Here is a 20,865-nt window from a genome sequence, read left to right as displayed (position 1 = left end):
GCAATCCAACAAAGTAGCTATCAGCCACAAGTGGCTAGTGAGAACCTGAAATGTGGTTAGTACAAATGGAGATGTGTTCTGAGTATCAAATACACACCAGAATCTGAAGACCTGGTATTAAAAAGTGGAACATAAAATCTCTTATTAATATTTTTTTGTAGTAACTATTAGGTTAGTGCAAAAGTAATTGCTGGTTTTTGCCATTAAAAAAAAAAAAATAGCAAAAACTGCAATAACTTTTGCACCAACATAATACATGTTGAAATGAAAATATTATGGATATATTAGGTTAACTAAAATATATTATTAAAATTAATTTCACATGTTCCATATTATACTTCTATTTGAGAGCACTTCTTTAGCCCATTGTTTCAAGACACTCACATCCCACCATTCTCAAAGGCCACATTTGCCTTTGACTGTTCTCATCCTAGATAGGATACAGCTGAGATCCACAGTATGCTTTGGGGAATAAGGTTCTTACTAGATCGGTTAAGACTGTGAATCTTTTTAAATCTATCCTCCAAAGTCTGATTCAAGGTATTTCAATACACTATTGATCATTTCACTAAAATTCCTTGAAAATCCTTGTTATTTTCTAGATACTCAGTTCATCACTGGGAAACTCTATTGCAAGTAGTTTACAATGGCACAGCCTCATTAGTTTCTTATTAATCTGATTTTTTATTTTTTTCTGAATGTGTATGTTAAACTTCAATTTTCTTCTAATTTTTAACTGGCATAGGAAGAAAATGTTCAAGAAACTACAGACTGGACAGCCCAGTGGAAATTCAGGCACTAATTTCAACAGACATTTTGGGGAACATTGTAAAGTAAGCAAAGTTCACTAGAACCTATAAAGTAACCAAAAAGCATTTTCCTTGGAGGCTGATGGGCAGGCATTGAAAGTTATCTCCAAAGAGGAACTGCTAAAATGTTTTCCCCTCCTTTTCTAGGGACAGTCTCTGTATCTTATAGTCATACTTTATATTCAAACCTGAACTTATCTGAGAAAAGGGAAACGGCTGCATCCTGGTCTCACTTACAACCCTGAGATGGAAGATGAGATTTGTCATTGCAGAATTTAATGGTCTGTGTCCTTAAGTAAAACCTTCTGGTCACCCCTCAAGTAAAGCTTCAAAAAAGCTTAGGCACTTGTGCAGAAACAGCATGAGAAGAAACCAAAAGGCAGAAAACTTACACATATAAGGGCTGATTTATGCAAAGTTTCTACTTTTAAACAGAGAAACCAACACCTACCCTCAAAGCCTGTATTTACTAAAGAAATGTTAGAGTGACAAGGAGGTCAATAAAATAAATTATTCAAATCTGGTTCTTAAAAAGAGATTCTAAGACTATTTTAAAACTTCTGAAAGACGCCCATCAAAATTAAAACAAAAACATAGCAACAAATACAATGAGTGAAACTTGATTAGATCCGGGTTTTTTAACAAAAAACACTCTTGTGACAATTGGGGAAATCTGAATACGGGTAAAAGTTAGGTGATATTACAGGATTAGTGTTAATTTTTATAGATGTTATGATGTCATTGAGATTATGAAAAAGTGTCTAGAGAGTGAAATGTGGGTACCTAGAGAATGTAAATATAATAATGTTAATAATAAATATGTCAATAAATTGCCATTGTAAATTCTATGTCCCAAAGAAGCACCCCTCACCATTACAAATTATGATATTAAATACAATTTTGCATGACTGGTAATTGTGCTGACCTGTATTTCACATGTTTTAGCAGAATTTCACTGGACAATGTATACATGTTGGATATAAGAAATCAGTAGTACTCATCTTCAAAAAGTTGCTTAGTGGATCTCAAGCTGGGGATGCAACAGAGCATATAAGGGAATAGGTTCTGATTCAGAGAGAATCAAAGTTCAAGTTCACTCTGTCACTTATTTGCTGTGTGAACTTGGACACATTACTGAACCTACCTAAGCTTTGTTCTCCTATTAACTGTTCCCTATGTAATAAAATCAGTGTGACAATTAAATAAAAACATCTCAAATCTGAAGCATAGCTCCTGGCGCAGAGCAGGTGCTTACCTCCTAGCGGCTATTATTATTTACACTCTGTTATAACACTGGGCCTAGTTTTCCTATAGGAACACACAACACTATTTTAACTTGGATTATCTTTGCTAAATAAAAAAACACAGACTGTCTAAGTCTCAACTCCAGCAAAGCACATGAACAAGTCTCACATAATAACGTGAGATAATTTCAAATGGAGAAATGCTGGACAAATACATTGTCATCTAATGTCGAGATTCAACAATCTGTACTATTTAAAAAAAAACAGATCAATGTAAGGAAAATTTAAAAAAATAATACACCACTTGACTTCTGCATACAAGGAACTTAAAATCTAGTTATGCAGATAGTTGGCAATAAAGGATCTGTAAAATGTCAACAACGGCAGAATAAGACAGACTCTGTTAATAATAAAATAGTTCCTACCTTTTTATTTTTTATTTTTTTGCTCTGTTACCCAGGCTGGAGTGCAGTTGTGTCATCATGGCTCACTGCAGCCTCAAGTTCCCAGACTCAAGCAATTGCCAGGCTCATCTCAGCCTCCTGAGTAGCTGGGAGTACAGGCATGCACCACCACACCTGGCTAACTTTTTGTAGAGATGGGGTGTATTAGTCCATTCTCGCACTGCTAATAATGACATACCTGAGACTGGGTATTTATCAAGGAAAGAGGCTCAATGGACTCACAGTTCCACATGGCCAGGGAAACTTCACAATCATGGCGTAAGGCAAAGGAGAAGCAAAGTCATGTCTTAATGGTGGCAGGCAAGAGAGAGCGTGTGCAGGGGAACTCCCCTTTATAAAACCATCAGATCTTGTGAGACTTATTCACTATCACAAGAACAGTATAGAGGAAACTGCCCTCATGATTCAATTATCTCCACCTGGCCCTGCCCTTGACACATGGGGATTATTACAATTCAAGGTGAGATTTTGGTGGAGACACAGCCAAACCATATCATTCCACCCCGGCCCCTCCCAAATCTCACGTCCTCACCTTTCAAAACACAATAATGCCCTTCCAACAGTCCCTCAAAATCTTAACTTATTCCAGCATTAATCCAAAAGCCTAAATCCAAAGTCTCATCGGAGATAAGGCAAGTACCTTCCACCTATGAGCCTGTAAAATCAAAAGCAAGTTAGTTACTTCCTAGATACGATCGGGGTACAGGTGCTGAGTAAATATATCCATTCCAAATGGGAGAAATTGTCCAAAACAAAAGGGCTACAGGCCCCATGCAAGTCCTAAATCCAATAGGGCAGTCATTAAACCTTAAAGTTCCAAAATGATCTCCTTTGACTCCATGCCTCACATCCAGGTGACGCAAGAGGTGGGCTCCCACAACCTTGGGCAGTTCTTCCCCTGTGGCTTTGCAGGGTACAGCCATCCTCCTGGCTGCTTTCATGGGCTGGCATTAAGTGTCTGTGGCTTTTCCGGGTACATGGTGCAAGCTCTCGGTGGATCTACCATTCTGGGGTCTGGTGGATGATGGCCCTCTTCTCACAGCTCCACTAGGCGGTGCCCCAGTGGGGACTCTGTGTGGGGGCTCCAACTCCACATTTCCCTTCCACACTGCCCTAGCAGAAGTTCTCCATGAGGGCCCCACTCCTGCAGCAAACTTCTGCCTGGACATCCAGGCATTTCCATACATCCTCTGAAATCTAGGCAGAGGTTCTCAAACCTCAATTCTTGACTTCTGTGCATCCACAGGCCCAACACATGTAAGCTACCAAGGCTTGAGGCTTGCACCCTCTGAAGCAACAGCCTGAGTGGTATGTTGGCCCCTTTTAGCCATGGCTGGAGCTAAAACAGCTGGGATGCAGGGCACCATATTTGGAGGCTGCACAGAGCAGGGGGGCCCTGGGTCCAGCCCATGAAACAATTTTTCCCTCCAAGGCCTCCAGGCCTGTGATAGGAGGGGCTGCCATGAAGGTTTCAGATATGCCCTGGAGACATTTTCCCCGTTGTCTTCGTGATTAACATTTGGCTCCTCATTACTTAATGCAAATTTCTGCAGCTGGCTTGAATTTTTCCTCAGAAAATGGGTTTTTCTTTTCTATTGCATCATCGGGCTGCAAATTTTTTGAACTTTTATGCCCTGCATAAAACATAAGTTCCCTTTTAAACATAAGTTCCAATTCCAAACCACATCTTTGTGAACACATAAAACTGAATGCTTTTAACAGCAACCAAGCCACCTCTTGAATGCTTTGCTGCTTAGAAATTTCTTCGACCAGATGCCCTAAATAATTTCTCTCAAGTTCAAAGTTCCACATATCTTTAGGGCACAGGAAAAATGCTGCCAGTCTCTTTGCTAAAACATAGTAAGAGTCACCTTTATTCCAGTTCCCAACAATGTTCCTCATCTCCATCTGAGATGAGCAACATTTGGTCAAAGCCATTCAACAAGTCTCTAGGAAGTTCCAAACTTTCCCACATCTTCCTGACTTCTTCTGAGTCCTCCAAACTATTCCAATCCCTGCCTGTTACCCAGTTCCAAAGTTGCTTCCACATTTTCAGGTATCTTTGCAGCAGTGCCCCACTACCCAGTACCAATTTACTATATTAGTCCCTTCTCATGCTGCTAATAAAGACATACCCAAGACTGGGTAATTTGTAAAGGAAAGAGGTTCAATGAACTCACAGTTCCACATGGCCAGGGAGGCCCCACAATCATGGCAGAAGGCAAAAGAGAAGCAAGGCACATCTTACATGGCAGTAGGCAAGAGAGAGCTTGTGCAGGGGAATCCCCATTTATAAAACCATCAAATATTGTGAGACTTATTCACTATTTGAGAACAGTATGGGGGAAACTGCCCTCATGATTCAATGATCTCCACCTAGCCCTGCCCTTGACACATGGGGATTATTACAATTCAAGGTGAGATTTGGGTGGGAACACAGAGCCAAACCATATCATGGGGTTTCAGCATGTTGCTTAGGATGGTCTCGAACTCCTGGGCTCAAGAGATCTGCCCACCTCAGCCTCTCAGTGCTAGGATTACAGGCATGCGCCACCACGCTCAGCCCAGTTCATACTTTTGAGTTCTTGATACTTGCCCAGCACTATCCAGGCCCTATCCACATGTCATTCCACTAATGCAAGCCCACACCAAATCCTGCCAGCTCCACCTTCAAAACACATCCAGATATCTCTCACCCCCAGTGATTCCTTTCCTGCATTGCCCCTGCAGCCTAACCAACCTCCCTGCTCTTCCTTTTCTCTCCTCTACAGACTATTCATCCATCAGCCAGAATAATTCTTTTAAACACCCAAGTCATCATAATTTCACTCCTGTTCAAAATCCTTCAAAACTTTCCAGTCACTGAAAGCAAAAAGGCCAAAATATTTAAAAGGCCCTAAAAACTTTATCTACAGGATCCAACCCTGACTACTTTTATAACTTCGTTTTCTACCACTCTCCACCACAATGGTATCCTTGAAGTTTCTTAAACGCTTGAAGCCTATCTCAGGGTCCTGAGTAGTAGACCTGGAATATCACTCCCCCAGATAGCCCTGTGGCCTATCTCTCACTTCCTTAAGTGTATGATCAACGGTCACCCTATTAAAGAGACCCTCCCTGACCACACTATGTAATACTAACTAGCAGAGGGTAGCTGAATGAACTACCATATAGTCACCCTATGGGGGACTGTACAGCTGTGAAAAAGAATGAGGATGATCTCTATGAAGTGATAGGGAATGATTTTCCAGATGTATGGTTAAGTGACAAAAATGAGATACAAAAAAATACATAGAGTGTTACCTTGTTTAAGAAGGGTAGTTAGAAAAAAAAAAAAGAATCCAAATAACTTTTTTTTTGTTGTTGTTGTTGTTGTTGTTTTTGAGACAGAGTCTCACTCTGTCGCCCAGGCTGGAGTGCAGTGTTGTAATCTCGGCTCACTGCAGTCTCTGCCTCCTGGTTCAGGCCATTCTCTTGCCTCAGCCTCCTAGGTAGCTGGAATTACAGGCGTGTGCCACCATGCCCAGCTAATTTTTTGTTTTAGTAGAGACGGGGTTTCACTGCGTTAGCCAGGATGGTCTCAATCTCCTGACCTGATGATCTGCCCCTCAGCCTTGGCCTCCCAAAGTGCTGGGATTACAGTCATGAGTCACTGCACCCGGCCAGAATCCAAGTAACTTTTGAATATAGTATTGCATATTCACTGGGATATACAGATATTTCTTATTATGGAGTTATATCTTGAAAAACTCATTGTAGACTTGAAAAATCTTAAGTCGAACCATTGCTAAGTTGGAGACTCTCTGTAATGAAAAATAAAAGGAACTGTAAAGAAATCTTTAACTGTATTTAGTAAGTTTGTAGTTGGTAGTAGATTGGTACAGCAACTGTAAAATGATTTGGGGTTTAACATAGATTAGGAAAATATACTGATGCTACTAAGAACAGAGTTCTCACTGTGGGAGTAAGGAGATGCAAATATGGAAGAGCAGAAGAGGCAGAAGAACTAAGCAGCAAGATTATTAGTGTTAGAAGTATCAGGGTGAACTCCTGACTTTGTAAAAACTCTATTTCTTAACTTTGAAAACTGACAAGGCTGAGAAGCAATGACTCTGGTACCTGTGGGCACATCTAGCACCCAGAACTTGATTTCTAAATACCTTCTCTCACTAAAAGAAACCAGGGAACCTAATGATTCGAAGGCTGAGGCAGGAACACTACAAAATGAGTCCAGAACATCTTTCTGTGCCAGAAAGTAAGGAAGTGTTTTAAATCAAACAGGAACAGAGCAAAAGGACTCTGAAGCTTGAAGGTGTTCCCGCTTGTCAAATATGGGGTTGCTGAGCATCAAAATGGATGACAGGAATGCCATATTTAAAAAAGAATCCATGAGTCCACATAACCTTCTAAAATAAAATAAAAAAAGGGAGGATGTATGTGCAAAAGCTATTCATTACTGAACAATTAAACTAATAAATATATACATAGAAAAACAGAAGAGAAAATTGCTGGGTGGTTCATGCCTATAATCCCGACACTTTGGGAAACTGACTTGGGAGGATTGCTTGAGCCCAGGAGTTCAAGACCAGCCTGGGCACCATGGCGAAACCCCGTCTCTATAAAAAATACAAAAAAATTAGGTGGACGTGAAGGCATGTCCCTGTAGTCCCAGCTACTTGGAAACTGAGGTGGGAAGATTGCTTGAGTCTGGGAGATCAAGGCTGCAGTGAGCCGTAATTGTGTCACTATATTCTAGCCTGGGCAACAGAGTGAGACTGTGTCTCAAAAGAAAAGAGAAAAGGAAATGAAACAAAGAAGGAAAGAAGGGAAGAGAAGGGAAGGGACAGGAAGGGAGGGGGAGGGGAGGGGAGGGAGGGGAGGGGAGGGGAGAGAGGAAGGATGGAAGGAAGGGAGGGAGGGAGAAGAAAGGGACGGGGGGTGGGGGAAGAAAATTACCATTTGAAAATATTTTAGTGGCTGGATGTGGTGGCTCACGCCTGTAATCCCAACACTTTGGTAGGCCAAGGAGGGAGAATCACTTGAGCCCAGGAGTTTAAGACCAGTCTGGGCAACATAGGGAAACCCTGTTTCTACAAAAAATAAAAAAAAAAATTAGCCAAGCATGGTGGCATGCACCTGTAGTCCTGGCTACTCAGAAGGCTGAGGTGGCAGAATTGCTTGAGCCTCAGAGGTCAAGGCTGGAGTTAGCTGTGATAGCACCCCTGTACTCCAGCCTGGGTGACACAGTGAGACCCTGTCTCAAAAAATAAAATATTTTAGTGATAATGGATTCTGGGAAGAATCACCATAGGATACTAAAACCACTGAATGAACAATGGCTGGAGAACAGGATATTCACTCAACCTCAAAACATCACTTAACACATCATTTATTACTTACAAAGGTAAAATGGTGCCTCTACAATGGAGAAATCTGGTAAACTTCACTTTAACCAAATGTCAAAGTTAACATCTCCAATAATGTGACAAACAGACCACATCTTCCTGATGTGACACACTGAGAAGGACCCAACATAGCTATGAAGTATTCCTGCTACAAAGAGTTACAACCAGAATCTGATCATGAGGAAACAAGCAGGCAATCCACATCCAAAGGGACATTCGGTAAAGCAACCAGCCCAGACACTTCAAAAATGATGATGTCTTAAAGTACCAAAAAAAAAAAAAAGCAACAGTTTTAGGTTAAAGGGGGTTAAAAAGGCATGATTATCAAATGAAGTATGTGGTGCAGGACTGGCTTCTGGGCTCTCTACCAGGAAACAGTATTGTATCAATGCCACATTTCCAGATTATGATGATTCTGTGACTTGTTGGAGAATGCTCTTGTTCTTATGAGAAATATGCTGAAGAATTACAGGTGAGGTGTCATGAGGTCTGAAACTCTCAAATGGTTTGGCAAAAATAATAGATGTGTGTGTCCAAAGAAAACTAATGTGACAGTTAACTGGTGATTCAAGGAGAAAGTATGCAAATGTTCACTGTACTAATTTTGCAACTGTCCTAAAGATTTTAATTGTTCTAAAATTTCAAAAAAAAACCCTAAATTGAAATATTAACGACTTCCATCCCCCCTTTCTTTGCTTTACTCATCTCTGTACTAGTAAATGTTTACTTTATCACCATCCAGCATCCATGTTTTTACTCATTTACTTACTGTCTCTCTCCCTCACTATAAGGTGAGCTTCACAAAGGCAGGGAACTGTGCGTACCTTGCTGTATCCCCCATTCATTGTGCAGTGCTTAACATATAATTGACACTCAGTAAATATTTATTGAATGACTGGTGTTCCCAGTAATTCTATGAAGTGGGTTTATTATTCTCCTTTCCCTCATGTGAGTGGTACTCTCTTCAAAAGTGAAGGTACTGAAGTGAACAGAAGTTAGGGAACTCACACAAGTTCATGACTCAGGTGAGGAGTGGGGCCAGGATCCAAAGCTAGGCATCTGACCCCAGAGCTGATGCTGTTAATCACTGCATTTGCAGCTTCCCTAATGAGGCAGGCTTGGGTCCCCAAAAGGGGATATACCCATTCAGTCTTGTTTTTAGTTTAAGGCCTATGGAGAGCAGTTTATAAATACATGTTTGCTGAATCAAATGACTTCTGAATGAATACATGAATTAGGTGAGAGAGACCACTAGGAAGGGACAGTTCAAATAATCTTCTGTTGGAGGTGGAGCTTGGGCAAACTGGGTTTGCAGTGGAAGGGAGAACACAGGTACAGGCAGCAGTGACCCAAGATGCCAGGGAATGAGGGACCAGCTTGCCTGGAGGAGAGTTACCCCATGCATTCAGTTAATCCCTGTGTGTATCTCTTCTTTTCCCCAGCCACCCGCACATGAACTCCCCAGAGCTATTTGGGCCCTGTGATGGTAGTCCACCCTGGCCTTCTGGCCTCCCTGCCTCCAATTCCTCCTGACTGCAGCCTTCCTCTTTGTTGCTAACAGATTCTTCTTCCCAGGCGCATGGTCCTGATCCTGTAAGGCCCAGGAGCAGCTCTCTCAGCTCAGAGAATCCAGACTCTCTAAGGGGACACTCAGCAATCTTTTCCCACATTATCACATGTCCACACATCACCAGTCCTTGAAGGCTGGCCTCAAATATCCTCCCTCCCATAAAGACTGCTTCACAAAAGACACTTGATTTCACAAAAGAGACTGCCTTCTTCTTCCCTCTGTACCCCCACAGCTCACCTTTTTTTTTTTTTTTTGAGACAGGGTCATATTCTGTCACCCAGGCTGGAGTTCAGTGGCACAGTCACAGCTTACTGCATCCTCTGCCTCCGGGACTCAGGTGATTCTCCCACCTCAGCCTTCCAAGTAGCTGGGACTATAGGTATGCACCACCACGCTCAGCTAATTTTTGTATTTTTTGTAGAGCCGATCTTTCACCGTGTTGGCCCTGCTGGTCTCCGATTCCTGGCCTCAAGTGATCCACCTGCCTCAGCCTCCCAAAGTGCTAGGATGACAGGTGTAAGCCACCACGCCCAGCCCAGGCCTCTCTTACAACACTGACTTCTTTATCTGATCGTGCAGGTACTTTTGAGTCTGTCTCAACCCCTCCCCCTTGGCTGTCTTCCATAGATGCACGCGCGCACCTCCCGGGTAGGCAGTGGACGCTGAGCAAACGGACGGACGGGCTGGAAGGCTGGCACTGGGGTGCAGGAGCCAGCCATGAGAACCCCTCAAGTACAGGTGAACTCGCTGGGAGGTTACTGCTGTACTCCCGGGGTTTGGCTATGGCCTGACTGGGGCCAATGTGTGGAGGGTGAAAGAGGATGGGGAGGCAAAATGGGGAGAAAGGGACTTATTTCCTGAGGCTGTTGTGACGACTTGGCTGACAACACACGGAGAGGATGGAACCAGTTCTGATACTAGTTTTTAGGATTTGAGGGGAGAAAAAGGAGCAGGAGTCGCACCACTTAGGAATCCCAACGTGAGGCCGCTGCCGACTGGGCTTCCTAGTTGCCTCCCCGCTCCTCGCTGTGGGGTGACTCTGCTGCTTACGGCGGACGCGGCGCGGGCGGGGACAGCACCGCGTGGGAGGGCAGCAGGCGTCGCCCTCCAGCAGGTGGCATCCGCGCCGGCACCCCGTCCCGGGCGCGTTCACGGCTGGGAAGAAGTTTTGCAATCCGCTGAAGCGCTCAGCGACGTTACTGGGGAAGCCCAGGAAGGAACTTGGTCACTGGAGCTCGGGAGGGGGCCGGCGGGGGGCGCAGGCCCCGCAGGAGAGGCTAGCGGGCCGGAGCCCGTCCTTCCCTAAGGCCACAGTTCCTTGCTGACTCCATGAGGGACACTGGCGATGAAATAATAACTTTCTCTTCCTGAAAAGGCTCCCACGGCTGAGTTGTTCCCGGCCCACAGCGACCCGTCCCCACCCGTCTCTGATCGGCAGCCGCCTCGAGCCCGGCGCGTCCACCCAGCCTGGGCGCGGCCCAGTACCCGCCGGCCGGCGCGGGGCCCCTGGGGCAGGCTTCACTCACCAAAGCAGTGCAGCAGGCAGACCACGCCGAGGACCCCCAGGGCCCGCCCCGCGTCGCTCCCAGCAACCATGGCTCGTCGGGCCGGCCTCTGCGCGAGTGCCCAGCCACAAGCAGCCCGAAGTTCAAGCACCGCCTACGCGGGCGGCCAGAAGTAGGGCTCCGCCCCGCCCTGGGCTGGCAGCCAGCGGCCCGCCTCGGCCCTTCCTCCCCCACCCTCCGCAGCGCCGCGTTTATCTTCGCGCTTCCACTCCCCGGGCGCGCCCCTGGGCTCGGCTCTGCGCGCCTCCTTCCTGTGTCCCCGGGGCGCCGTCCAGTCCTCCAGCTCTGTCCCTCCCGTCATTCCGCCGCCATTCCATGCGCTATTTTTAAGTAAGAAATTCTTTCCTTGAAAGTGGCTTGCGTTTTAAAAACCAGGTTTCTCTGCCTTCCTCCCGCACCTCCCGCGCTTCCCCTTAGCGTTTGGGGCGTGCTGAAGGCCCCTCCGTGGCTGGACGGGGCTGTTGCTGCCAGAGAGCCACCAGAGGAGGCAGGGGGACGGGCGGGAGCACCCGGGGCCCCTCATCCCTTAAGCGCTGTGCGATCCCGCATCAGACGGCCTCTTTGAACCACTTTTCCTCAAACATGACAAGAAAAGGGAGCATTTTAGACAGCTGTTAGTAGGCGTAGGGTTACCTGAGGCAGGCCTCCCCCGTCCCCACACTCCCTTATCCCCGGAGCAGGGATTTCCAGCCTTTGGTTTCTCCCTTCTCAGGTTCCTCTTTTTCTCTCTTCCCCCATCTCAACCGGGACTTTCCCTCAGGCTGAGATGTCAGATCCACATCTCCCTCACTGCCCAGCCTCCCCACATCCATCCAGCCCAAGCTGCAGCAGGCACTCATCACTCTCCTCGCTCTTCATCAGTCTGTATTGAGCTGGCCCTCCCCTCACATCCCTATATCCCAGAACAAATGACTCTATTCCCAGAACCAGCTCCTCACATCAGCCTCCCTGTCTGTCCCCTTTCTTGCAGACAGAAGCACCAGAGTTGCCCCTGTCCAGCTGAGGGAGTTCACAGAACTCTTAGTTATTATGTGAGCAGGAATCCATTTCCACGAACAGGACTCCCTGCTGCCCAAATAACCACCAACACATGGTGCAGGTTGTGAAACTGAGTGGGAATGTGCTTTCTTGCTGCTTCACCTCCATTATCCCCAGGTGGGGACTCAAAGTCACTCAAGACACTTGAACCATATTGCAAAGAGACATGAATTATTTCTTAAGTTAGCCATAAAATCTTAAAAGGTATCTCTATCAGTGAAACTTCTGGGACCAATGCCCTCTACCACAAACCTGCTATCTCGAGATATTCCCTACCATCTGTAGATACTGGGAACACAAGGCAGGGGCAGTGTGTAACATAAAATGTGAGGAAATCAAGTGTTCTCTGCCCTGGGCTGGTAGGAACTCAGGCCAACTTAGAAAGGCAGGATGGGGTTAGACCTTCAGACACTGGGGAGCCACAGAAAGTTTTTGTTTTTGAGCTGGGAAGTGATATGACAGCAAACATCTATTGAGCAGGCCCTGTGTGAAGTGCATTGCTTGGATTAACTTAATCTTACTGCTGCTGTTATTTTTGCAAATGAGGAAACTGACGCCTGGAGAAGGTAAATTACTCAGGGCACACAGTAAAGGGCAGAACTTGGAGTCCAACTGAGGCCATGTCCAATGCCTCTACTCTTATCCCTTCATACAGGAGCAGGACATGATAATGGGACTTTTGGACTGACAGCTATGCAGCCATTTGGACTGCCAGCAAGAGCTGTTAACCCCCTTAAGAGCAGGGCTGAGGAAAGAACAGCCCAGTCACATGGGGCTGGGGAAGCCCCTCACCCCCAGGTCATGGTCTCCAGGTATTGGGTGAGGAATAACTCATTAGGCTTCCTTGGTTGGACTCTCCTTTGACCAAGGAGCAGTGCCTGCTCTTTCATTGAGAGAAATGCTGTCCATCAAGCACTTTTAGAAGCCCTCAAATGCCTGGTTAATTTTATGGATCAAAAGCAGCTCAGGAATGCTGGACCTGCAATGCATTAGGCAGGCAGCCAAAAAGGTTCCCTTTACATACTGAGAACCTGCTATCAAAAGGAGGAGTGGATGTATTTTTCATGCTGTGACTAGTATTGCAAGGTCCAGTTTTATCTTCTTGTCACTGTAGATAATCATGGATGAGAAAGTAAGAAAGGAGGGCTGCCGAAGAGGCCGAGGCTGTTCTTCCTAGCATGCCACTCTCTGGTGTCTTGACTCTCGTTTCTGCCAAACCCTTGGAACTACTCCCACAAAGCTTAGGAATCCCAGAATGTAGTGAGCAAAACACTGCCCCAATCCTGAATAAATGCAAATTGTCATTTTCATTGCATGTCTCATGAGGGAACGTACGTTCACTTCATTTATGTAAATACTGGGTGGATTTGCACAAAGGACATAGAAGGGTAATCTTATTCCATAATACTCTATTTCCCTTTTTAAAACATTCCCTGGCAGAAAAAGAACATTTGAAAAAAATTAGGAAAAATTATACATAAGACTTAACATGGAACCATTATGGGTACCCAAGGGAGAGGCAGTCACATTTTCAACTTCTGGCCAAGCCAGCAGCTGCAAGTTGATAAGGATGCAGCCGATGGTTCCGGGGAGCAGAGGAAAGCACACATGAAAGCTTTTGAAAGTCTTGGACTTAGAAAAAGAAGAAAAAAAAGAAGTGTCTCCCTCTGCTTCTTACTATCTAGTTCCTTTTTGCATATTCTATGAATTTTAAAGAATTATAGATGGGTTCTGACTAATCACATATCACTGCTATGACTTTAATCATTCTAACATTCTTCTCAATTTGCAGATGTAAACCCCTCCCCTCACTTAACTAGAATGCACAGCTCCTGCTCTTGTCACCATTCTGGGAAATCCCCGCTGCATTTCATGGCCAGGGCAGCACTTCATAGTTGGAAAAGGATAGTGTGGGCTTGCTGCAGAGGCCCTACAGAATGCCATCCTGGGTTCCTGCTCTCCTTCTCATCTGGCTTCTACCCCCGCCCCACCCCCCAACAAAAAACGCTACAGGTTATAAGATCTACATTCTGAAACTGCCTTTCAGGGGCTAGGTGTGTTGTGTATGGCACAGCTCTAGGGGTAGCATAGCCTTGATCATCAGTGTGGAGGTGTCTATTTACTATGATATGTTGCAGCAGAAGGCAGTGAAGTGTCTTGAGGAAGAGGTGTTTTTTATCATTTGAAGGTTATGGGGTGTAAGAATAAAGACTGCAATTCACAGACCTTGAGCCTAGCAGGCCAATGCCAAGGGCAGAACTGTAGGCCCCCACAGCACAGTTCCAGAGAGGAAGGGGGCTGGTTAGTAAGGGGAAAGAAGGATAGAAGACTGCAGTAAATGTAAACAGCCGTATTTTCAACATAATTTACTACAGGTCTCTGAAGTGTATATAAAATGTTTTAGTGCAACATCTTACAAATAGTTTTCCTTTAAAAAACAGAAACAAATCAACAGCTCTCTACATCATGCATGGGTAGTTTTCTTACCCCATCTTTTTTTTCTTCAATAATTAACGCAGAGAAACTATTGTTTGAAAAGAATATGAAAACTTGCTACAGAAACACCCGGTGAAAGAGGGTGTGGTCATATTCATGTCCTAGAATGCGCCTAGCACAGTGTAGTTTTTCATAAATGCAACATTGTAGACATAGATGAATCCAGAGTATTCAGCAGTTTTCCTCCGTCTCTGAAGACTAAAGCTCCAGTAGACAATGCGCAATGAGGTCTCTCAGCCACTGGAGGGCACCATTACCATCCATCTGACAGCGCATTTCCATAGAAATGGCCAAAGAAAGAAGGTCCTGGGGTTTTTCATAGAAAGCTCGAAAAGTTCAACCTTTGATGCTATCCCCCCAGCCCAATACAAAATACACAGAAAAAGCAATTATTAAAATACTGGCTTCGGTTTCTTTTTTTCCTTTCAAATTTCCTGCAATTGCTTTACATATTTAATTGCGTGCAGCACCTACTTCTCTATCGCTGTGAACTGAAATCTAAGATTTCAAACTGAAATCTTAGTTACACATCCTAGTCCCAGCCAGCCCTCTGGCACCCTCCCGTTTAGACAGAGGAAACTCCAGTCATCTTCCCTCATTGACTCAGCCTATAAAGTAGGAGTCAGCAAATTCCCACTGAAAGCCCACATCCCTGAAATAAAGAAATGGGGCAAAAGACCTTCTTTCTTCATGACTGAGCCGTTCCTGTACCTCTAATGTGTTGATGCAGCATAATAAATGAGAATCAGCATGTCAGGCAACAGCAGGATTAAGGTGGTGGTGCCTGCACACTGTCTCACAGGAGGGTACGGTATATTTGGGGGAGAAAAGGCAGGTCTGTGTGTCTGTCAGAAAATGGCTGAGCAATCGCCACCGTGCTCCCCTCAGCTGGGAATCAGCAAAGTATCTGCTGAGCAGCCCGGGTCACCTGCACACCTGCAGACCCTTGAAGGATCAGCACAGACATTGGCCTGGGGAATCCCACAGCCTCCCCTGCAGTCTGCTCGTTCTCAGAACAGGGCTTCACTGGAATCTCTTACCAGACTTAGTTCCAGAATCCCTGATGACTTTTTCCAAATTGTGACCCCCTCATGGGATTCAGGATGCAAGTTCCCAGAGTAAAGGAGATGGCATGCTTGGCCAGAAAAATATGGGAAAGTAAGGGTATAAGAACATCTTCATAAAGGGAGCAAAAGGAAATATTTGCAACTGATGATGCCCTAAGGGGGACAAGCATCTGGCCCAACAGTGTAAAAGAATAGGGTGACACCAGCCATCATGGGGCTCAAGGGGCGTTAAAATAAAGAGCCACCATAACAATGAACAACCAAACAACCTAGAACCACAAGACAGATCAAGAAAGGAAAAGGAAAAATCCCACAGACAATGCCTTGTGATCACAGTCTGCTGAGACTAGGCAAACAGAAAGGATGACAAAGGGCTGCGTCTGGACTGCCCCCAGGCTGATATTCTTATGGCAGTGAGAGGCAGGGAGAGAAAAATGAATAAGGAAGACATCACTATCATTAAAGAAAATCTAATTCGAAGGAAGAAGAAAAACCTAGTCTTCACACCTCCAGGGAGGTAGATATTTCTCTGCACTCTCCAACACCAGGCCCTGGAAGCCCCCCTCCCACCCCTCACTGTCCCACCAAACTTAGTGTCGGCCAGCCCCGTGCCCTCCGTCAGGTGTCTGCCGTGGCTGCTTCGGCCTTGTGCTCAGCTCAGGGGCCCCCTTCCAAGTTCACTGGACACTTTCCTTTAAGAGTTTGACAAAGCACCTGAAGACAAAGGCCCACCTGCTCACAGTTAATCAGTTAGAGACCATCCTTGCAGCTCAGAGCAAGCCAACAGCCAGCCTTTCTCCCTTCCTTCTCTAGTCACTGGCTTTGACAAATCTGCAGGTCAGCAGCTGCTAAAAGCAGCCCCTGCCCACTTTAATTTGGAAAGTGTGTGCCGTCTGGGGCTTCTGACCCATTCTCCAAGACAGTTTTCTTATTTTTTGGCAAGGATGGGATGAACCTTTTTTGCCTCCCTGACAGATAGGCCGGGCACCATCTACTCCTAATGGGGTTATGCAGGATTTCTCTTGTACATACACAGTTCTTTGAAGCAAAATTCAGTGCTTTCGTCTTGACTACAAAGTGGTTCCAATAACTCCAGCTGAGGGAAAAGACAACATACAAATTTTGCCCACACTACACACAATTCTTAAGTCTTGTTAAGAAAGTAAAAAATGTTTGGGTATATTTTGATCCATGGGTGGCATTTTCAAATGTGCAAAAACAAAAAGTCTTGGAAGAGATTCCTTGTCACTAGAAAGTTCGTTCTTCCTTTTGCTGTCAGTTGTATGTAAGAGAAATTCGTCCACATTAAGGAATCCAAAAAGGGTAAACTAAAGGGATTTAAAAAGAGTACATTACAAAGAATAAGAAGCCCTGTAACATCTATCTGAGAATACTAGATAAATTCGTGAGTAGATGTGGCACCTGGAGCTACTCACTACATTACTAAAAACAGAAACAAGAAATCTATAACGGCAGGATCACAACATTTGCGCGCAAATAGCTAACCAACCAAGACTGCCACCGAGAGGCAGTCTGTCTCTGTGACTGACTGGGAACTTGGAACACTTTTCAAGTCTGACAACTTTCCACACACGCACCCCAGAGTTTGGGTGCTGTCAACTGTCCAATCACAGAGAAAGGGAGAGCCTCAGCTCCTCCGTGGCCAACATCCGCTGGGGCATCACCCGCTTAGTCTATGGCCCCTGGATGGATACTGAGAACAGGGGGCTCCAGGCAAGTAGGGGAGTAGTTGAGGTGTGGCTCTTTGATCCACAGCAGAGGCACCCCGTTCTTCCCATCGGAGTTCTTGCTGGAGTTCCGGCTCTTGAAACGCACCAGCAGGATGGTGATGATAAGAATGCCAAAGATGGGAAAAGGGTAGAAGAAGACGAAGTAGAAGAGTGCATCGTTGGAGCAGATGATGGACTGGAGGGTGGGACCTGAAAAGGATCATGAGAGAGACAAGACAATGAGGGCTGAGAACCTGGACTGCTCACATTTCCTTTTGAAGACCTCACCTGACCCAGTGGAAGCTCCTCAGTGACACTCCCACACCACCTTGTCTTTCCCCTGCTACGATTAATGGTGGAAGATGACCCTTATATTCTTTTTCTCACAACACCTCTCCTAATTTACAGCTGTATGTTCCAACAAAGCAATGCTTCTGTTTTCCATTGAGAGCCATTATTGCTGCTTGGAAAGCCACATAATGAAACATAATTTATTGATTGTGAATTCAACTGCATCTAGGATGGTGAAGAAGCTGCTCTGGTTCAGTCGGAGCCTTCTGCATGGTTGGATTTTACATGCCCCTTTGCACTTAGTTCTGCTACAGACTTCCTTCTCTGGGATTATGACACAATCCCTTCCTGCCAGCTTCTGAGAGCAGTTTTACCAGAAATGACACTTACCTGATTAATGTTACCAATTAAATGTCATTATGGACCACTTACAAATGTCCACAGTGTGTCCGTGGCCACAAACAACACAGTATTAGTTATAGCTGGATATGGAAGAGAATAAACCAGGCGCCCCGAGACAAGTTGAGGGCTGCTCTATAAGTCATCAGACCTTGGCAGGAGCCTAGCCTCTGGGAGCCCCTGTTTTCTCTGTAAAATAAGGCTGCTGGGTGACCTCTGTGCTCGATGAAGCTTAATAATTAGGGACATCCACAATGGACAGGTAAAATGTTGCCTAGACTGCTTTGTTTTCGCTTTGAGGCAGTGGGTTATTCAGTGGATCACAGGGTGGTCTATGTATGATGCAGCCTGCTTTCCCTTTTACTGAACAGCTGTTGCTCATCAGTATTATTAAGAACATTTAATCTGCCTCTTATTCAATTTCCAAAGTGTATGAAACTGCTGATAGTCCACCATTGTTGACCTGCAAAACTCCAATTTCATATGGTTCTATCTAACACAATGTGAACATGGGGTGATCAAGGCAAAAAAATAGTGGCCCAAACTTTAAAAACTCAAATCAAGATGATGTTGAAAAATGTTTTGACTAAAAAGAAGTTGAAAATTCCAGCAATTTTCTTTTTCTTTCTGCATTCTAGGCTAATTCTACTATAACACCATTTTCAGTCTAATGTAGTCCACATTTTGATGGCAAGCCAACCAACAGGGCATTGTTACAACAAATAATTCAGGCCAGCAATACTTCCCCCAGTCTCTGTTCATAGTGGAAGTCCCTCAGGATCATGGAAACTGCATTCTCGGCAGCTGCCAATCCCCTCTCAGCTCTCCTCTAATATCACAGCCCTTCTAGGCTGGTCCTCCCAACCATACAAGATCCACCTCAACCTCCAAGGCACCCTCCAAAATAACAATGACCCAGAAACTGGACAAAAAGAAATAATGACAGTGAGGTAGTCAGCCTTCATTTTTTTCCCTTTCCCTTGTGAGTCTGAAACACTTGCTAATTCGCTAAAGGCTAGTTCCAATATTCTAAAAAATAACAAAGTAACACCTAACAATATACTAGTATAATGAAATATTACTAAAATTGAATCTGGTAGAACATCGAGTTTATTATAAAGATTATATGGTATGTTATCACTTTAATTTCTATCCCTATTTTTGCATGGGTAATCAAGGGTCCATTATATGAACTAATACATCCAATCCTACCATATCTCAAATCCTACTAATAAATGCCCATGACAGTTAAGAAAACTGTTTATTAACCCATAATCAAGCTCAAATTTATCTTCCAGACACAGTTGGAACCAACAGTGACAACCTCCCTCTGTACTTGGGAAACTCACTTGTATCTAGAACGCGGATGCCGATGGGGGCCGACTCCTCCTCCGTCAGCCGGTACCATTCCTTCTGAGGGCTGGGCAGCCACTCCTCCACACGGCAGGAGTAATTGCCTGTATCTCGGGGGCTTGCCTGCAGCACTGTGAGCCGGTAGAGCACCGGGGAGAGCCTCTGGAAGCGAAGCCTGCCCTCCCAAGGACTGCCCTCTGGGCCAAAGACAGCATCTGGGCCCACACTCAGCAGGGCCATCCGCTCTGTTGGGTCGTCGTCGTCGTCGTCGTCGTCGTCGTCGTCGTCGTCATCCTCCTCCTCCTCCTCCTCCTCCTCCTCCTCCTCCCTTTCCTCTTCCTGTTCTTCCAGGCCAGGGCTGCTCCTTTTCCCCCCAACTTTAGTCCTCAGGGAATACCAGGCCACAGCAAAGCGGGAGTCCTGGCTGGAGCGGGACACGATGCTACAGTCCAGCTGGAAAGCTGCCTTCTCAGAGACCGTGGCATTGGGGACCACTGTGTCCACCTGCAGGGAAGCATCTGGTGAAGGACAAGGGACAAAGAAGAGAGAAGGGGTTGTTTAAATTTATTTGCTCAAAATAAACAAAATGTCCATCATTAAACACATGATAGTAACATCCATACTATAAGATATTATGCACCTATTGAAAAGGCATAGGCAGTGCTGCAGGTGGAAGTTGATCCAAGAAAAATTGTTAAGAGTACAGAACAATGTTACTGTCCATGTCACTGTATGCAGAAAACATGTTTTATTTTGACATACATATCTGTTTATATCTGCATAAAGTATCTGTGGAAGAATTCATAAGAAGCTGGTAATGTGGCTCCTTACGGGAATCCCGGGGGGAAGGGGTGTTTATTTTCACTGTAACCCCTTGTAGTGGCTGAATAGTGTCCCTCAAAAATGCATGTCCACCTGGAACCTCAGAATATGATTATTTGGAAATAGCAACTTTGCAGACGTAATTAGCAAAGAGGAGGTCTTACTGGATTGGGGTGGGCCCTAAATCCAGTGGCTGGTGCTATGAACTGAATTGGTCCCCCTCCAAATTAATATGCTGAATTCGTAACCCACGATGTGACTACATTTGGAGGTAGGACTTTTAGGAGGTAATTAAAGTTAAATGAGGTCATAAGGCTGAGTGAGACCCTAATCCAGTAAGATTAGTGGCTTATAAGAAGAAGAAGAGAGAAGATCTCTCTCCAGGTGCATGCACCGAGGAAAGACTATTCAAGGACACAGCAAGAAGGCGCTGTCTGCGGGCCAGAAGAGCTCTTACCAGAACTTAGCCATACTGGTGCCCTGACCTCAGACTTCCAGCCTCTAGGACTGTAGGAAAATACATTTCTGTTGTTTAAGCCACCCAGTCTATAGTATTTTGTTATGGCAACTGAGCAGACTAAGATAACTAGTGTCCTTATGAGCACAGGAGAG

The 20,865-nt window shown here is 45.1% G+C and overlaps 2 protein-coding genes and 1 long non-coding RNA gene across 10 annotated transcripts in view; 1 reads left to right on the top strand and 2 right to left on the bottom strand.

The window, feature by feature from the left end:
• CD58 (CD58 molecule) overlaps nt 1–11,401 on the bottom strand; it is a 69,054-nt gene extending 57,653 nt beyond the window's left edge. For all 3 annotated transcript variants that reach the window (XM_054529069.2, XM_002810374.4, XM_009245829.3), the window contains exon 1: nt 11,019–11,401. In XM_054529069.2, the coding sequence (XP_054385044.1) occupies nt 11,019–11,088 (70 nt within the window). In that variant the 5' untranslated portion in view covers nt 11,089–11,401. The remainder of the gene's footprint in view (nt 1–11,018) is intronic.
• On the top strand, nt 10,127–19,926 carry LOC129049546 (uncharacterized). 2 transcript variants are annotated; one of them, XR_008512713.1, is made up of 2 exons: nt 10,127–10,230; nt 19,377–19,926. It is a non-coding gene; the product is annotated as an uncharacterized LOC129049546 (long non-coding RNA). The 2 variants fall into 2 exon arrangements; XR_010141712.1 differs by lacking the exon at nt 19,377–19,926 and adding an exon at nt 10,868–15,726 and having other exon boundaries at nt 10,137–10,230.
• The window catches only part of IGSF3 (immunoglobulin superfamily member 3), a 93,137-nt gene continuing 86,718 nt past the window's right edge, over nt 14,447–20,865 (bottom strand). For all 5 annotated transcript variants that reach the window (XM_054529051.2, XM_024257144.2, XM_054529053.2 and 2 more), the window contains 2 exons: nt 19,428–19,949; nt 14,447–17,598 (listed from right to left, as the gene is read on the bottom strand). In XM_054529051.2, coding sequence (XP_054385026.1) covers nt 17,348–17,598; nt 19,428–19,949 — 773 coding nt within the window. In that variant the 3' untranslated portion in view covers nt 14,447–17,347. The remainder of the gene's footprint in view (nt 17,599–19,427; nt 19,950–20,865) is intronic.

This window comes from Pongo abelii, chromosome 1, assembly GCF_028885655.2.
Source record: "Pongo abelii isolate AG06213 chromosome 1, NHGRI_mPonAbe1-v2.0_pri, whole genome shotgun sequence".
In the NCBI taxonomy this organism is placed as follows: domain Eukaryota; kingdom Metazoa; phylum Chordata; class Mammalia; order Primates; family Hominidae; genus Pongo; species Pongo abelii.
The sequence above is the reverse complement of the archived record's forward strand: the minus strand, read 5'-3'. Positions and strand labels throughout refer to the sequence as shown.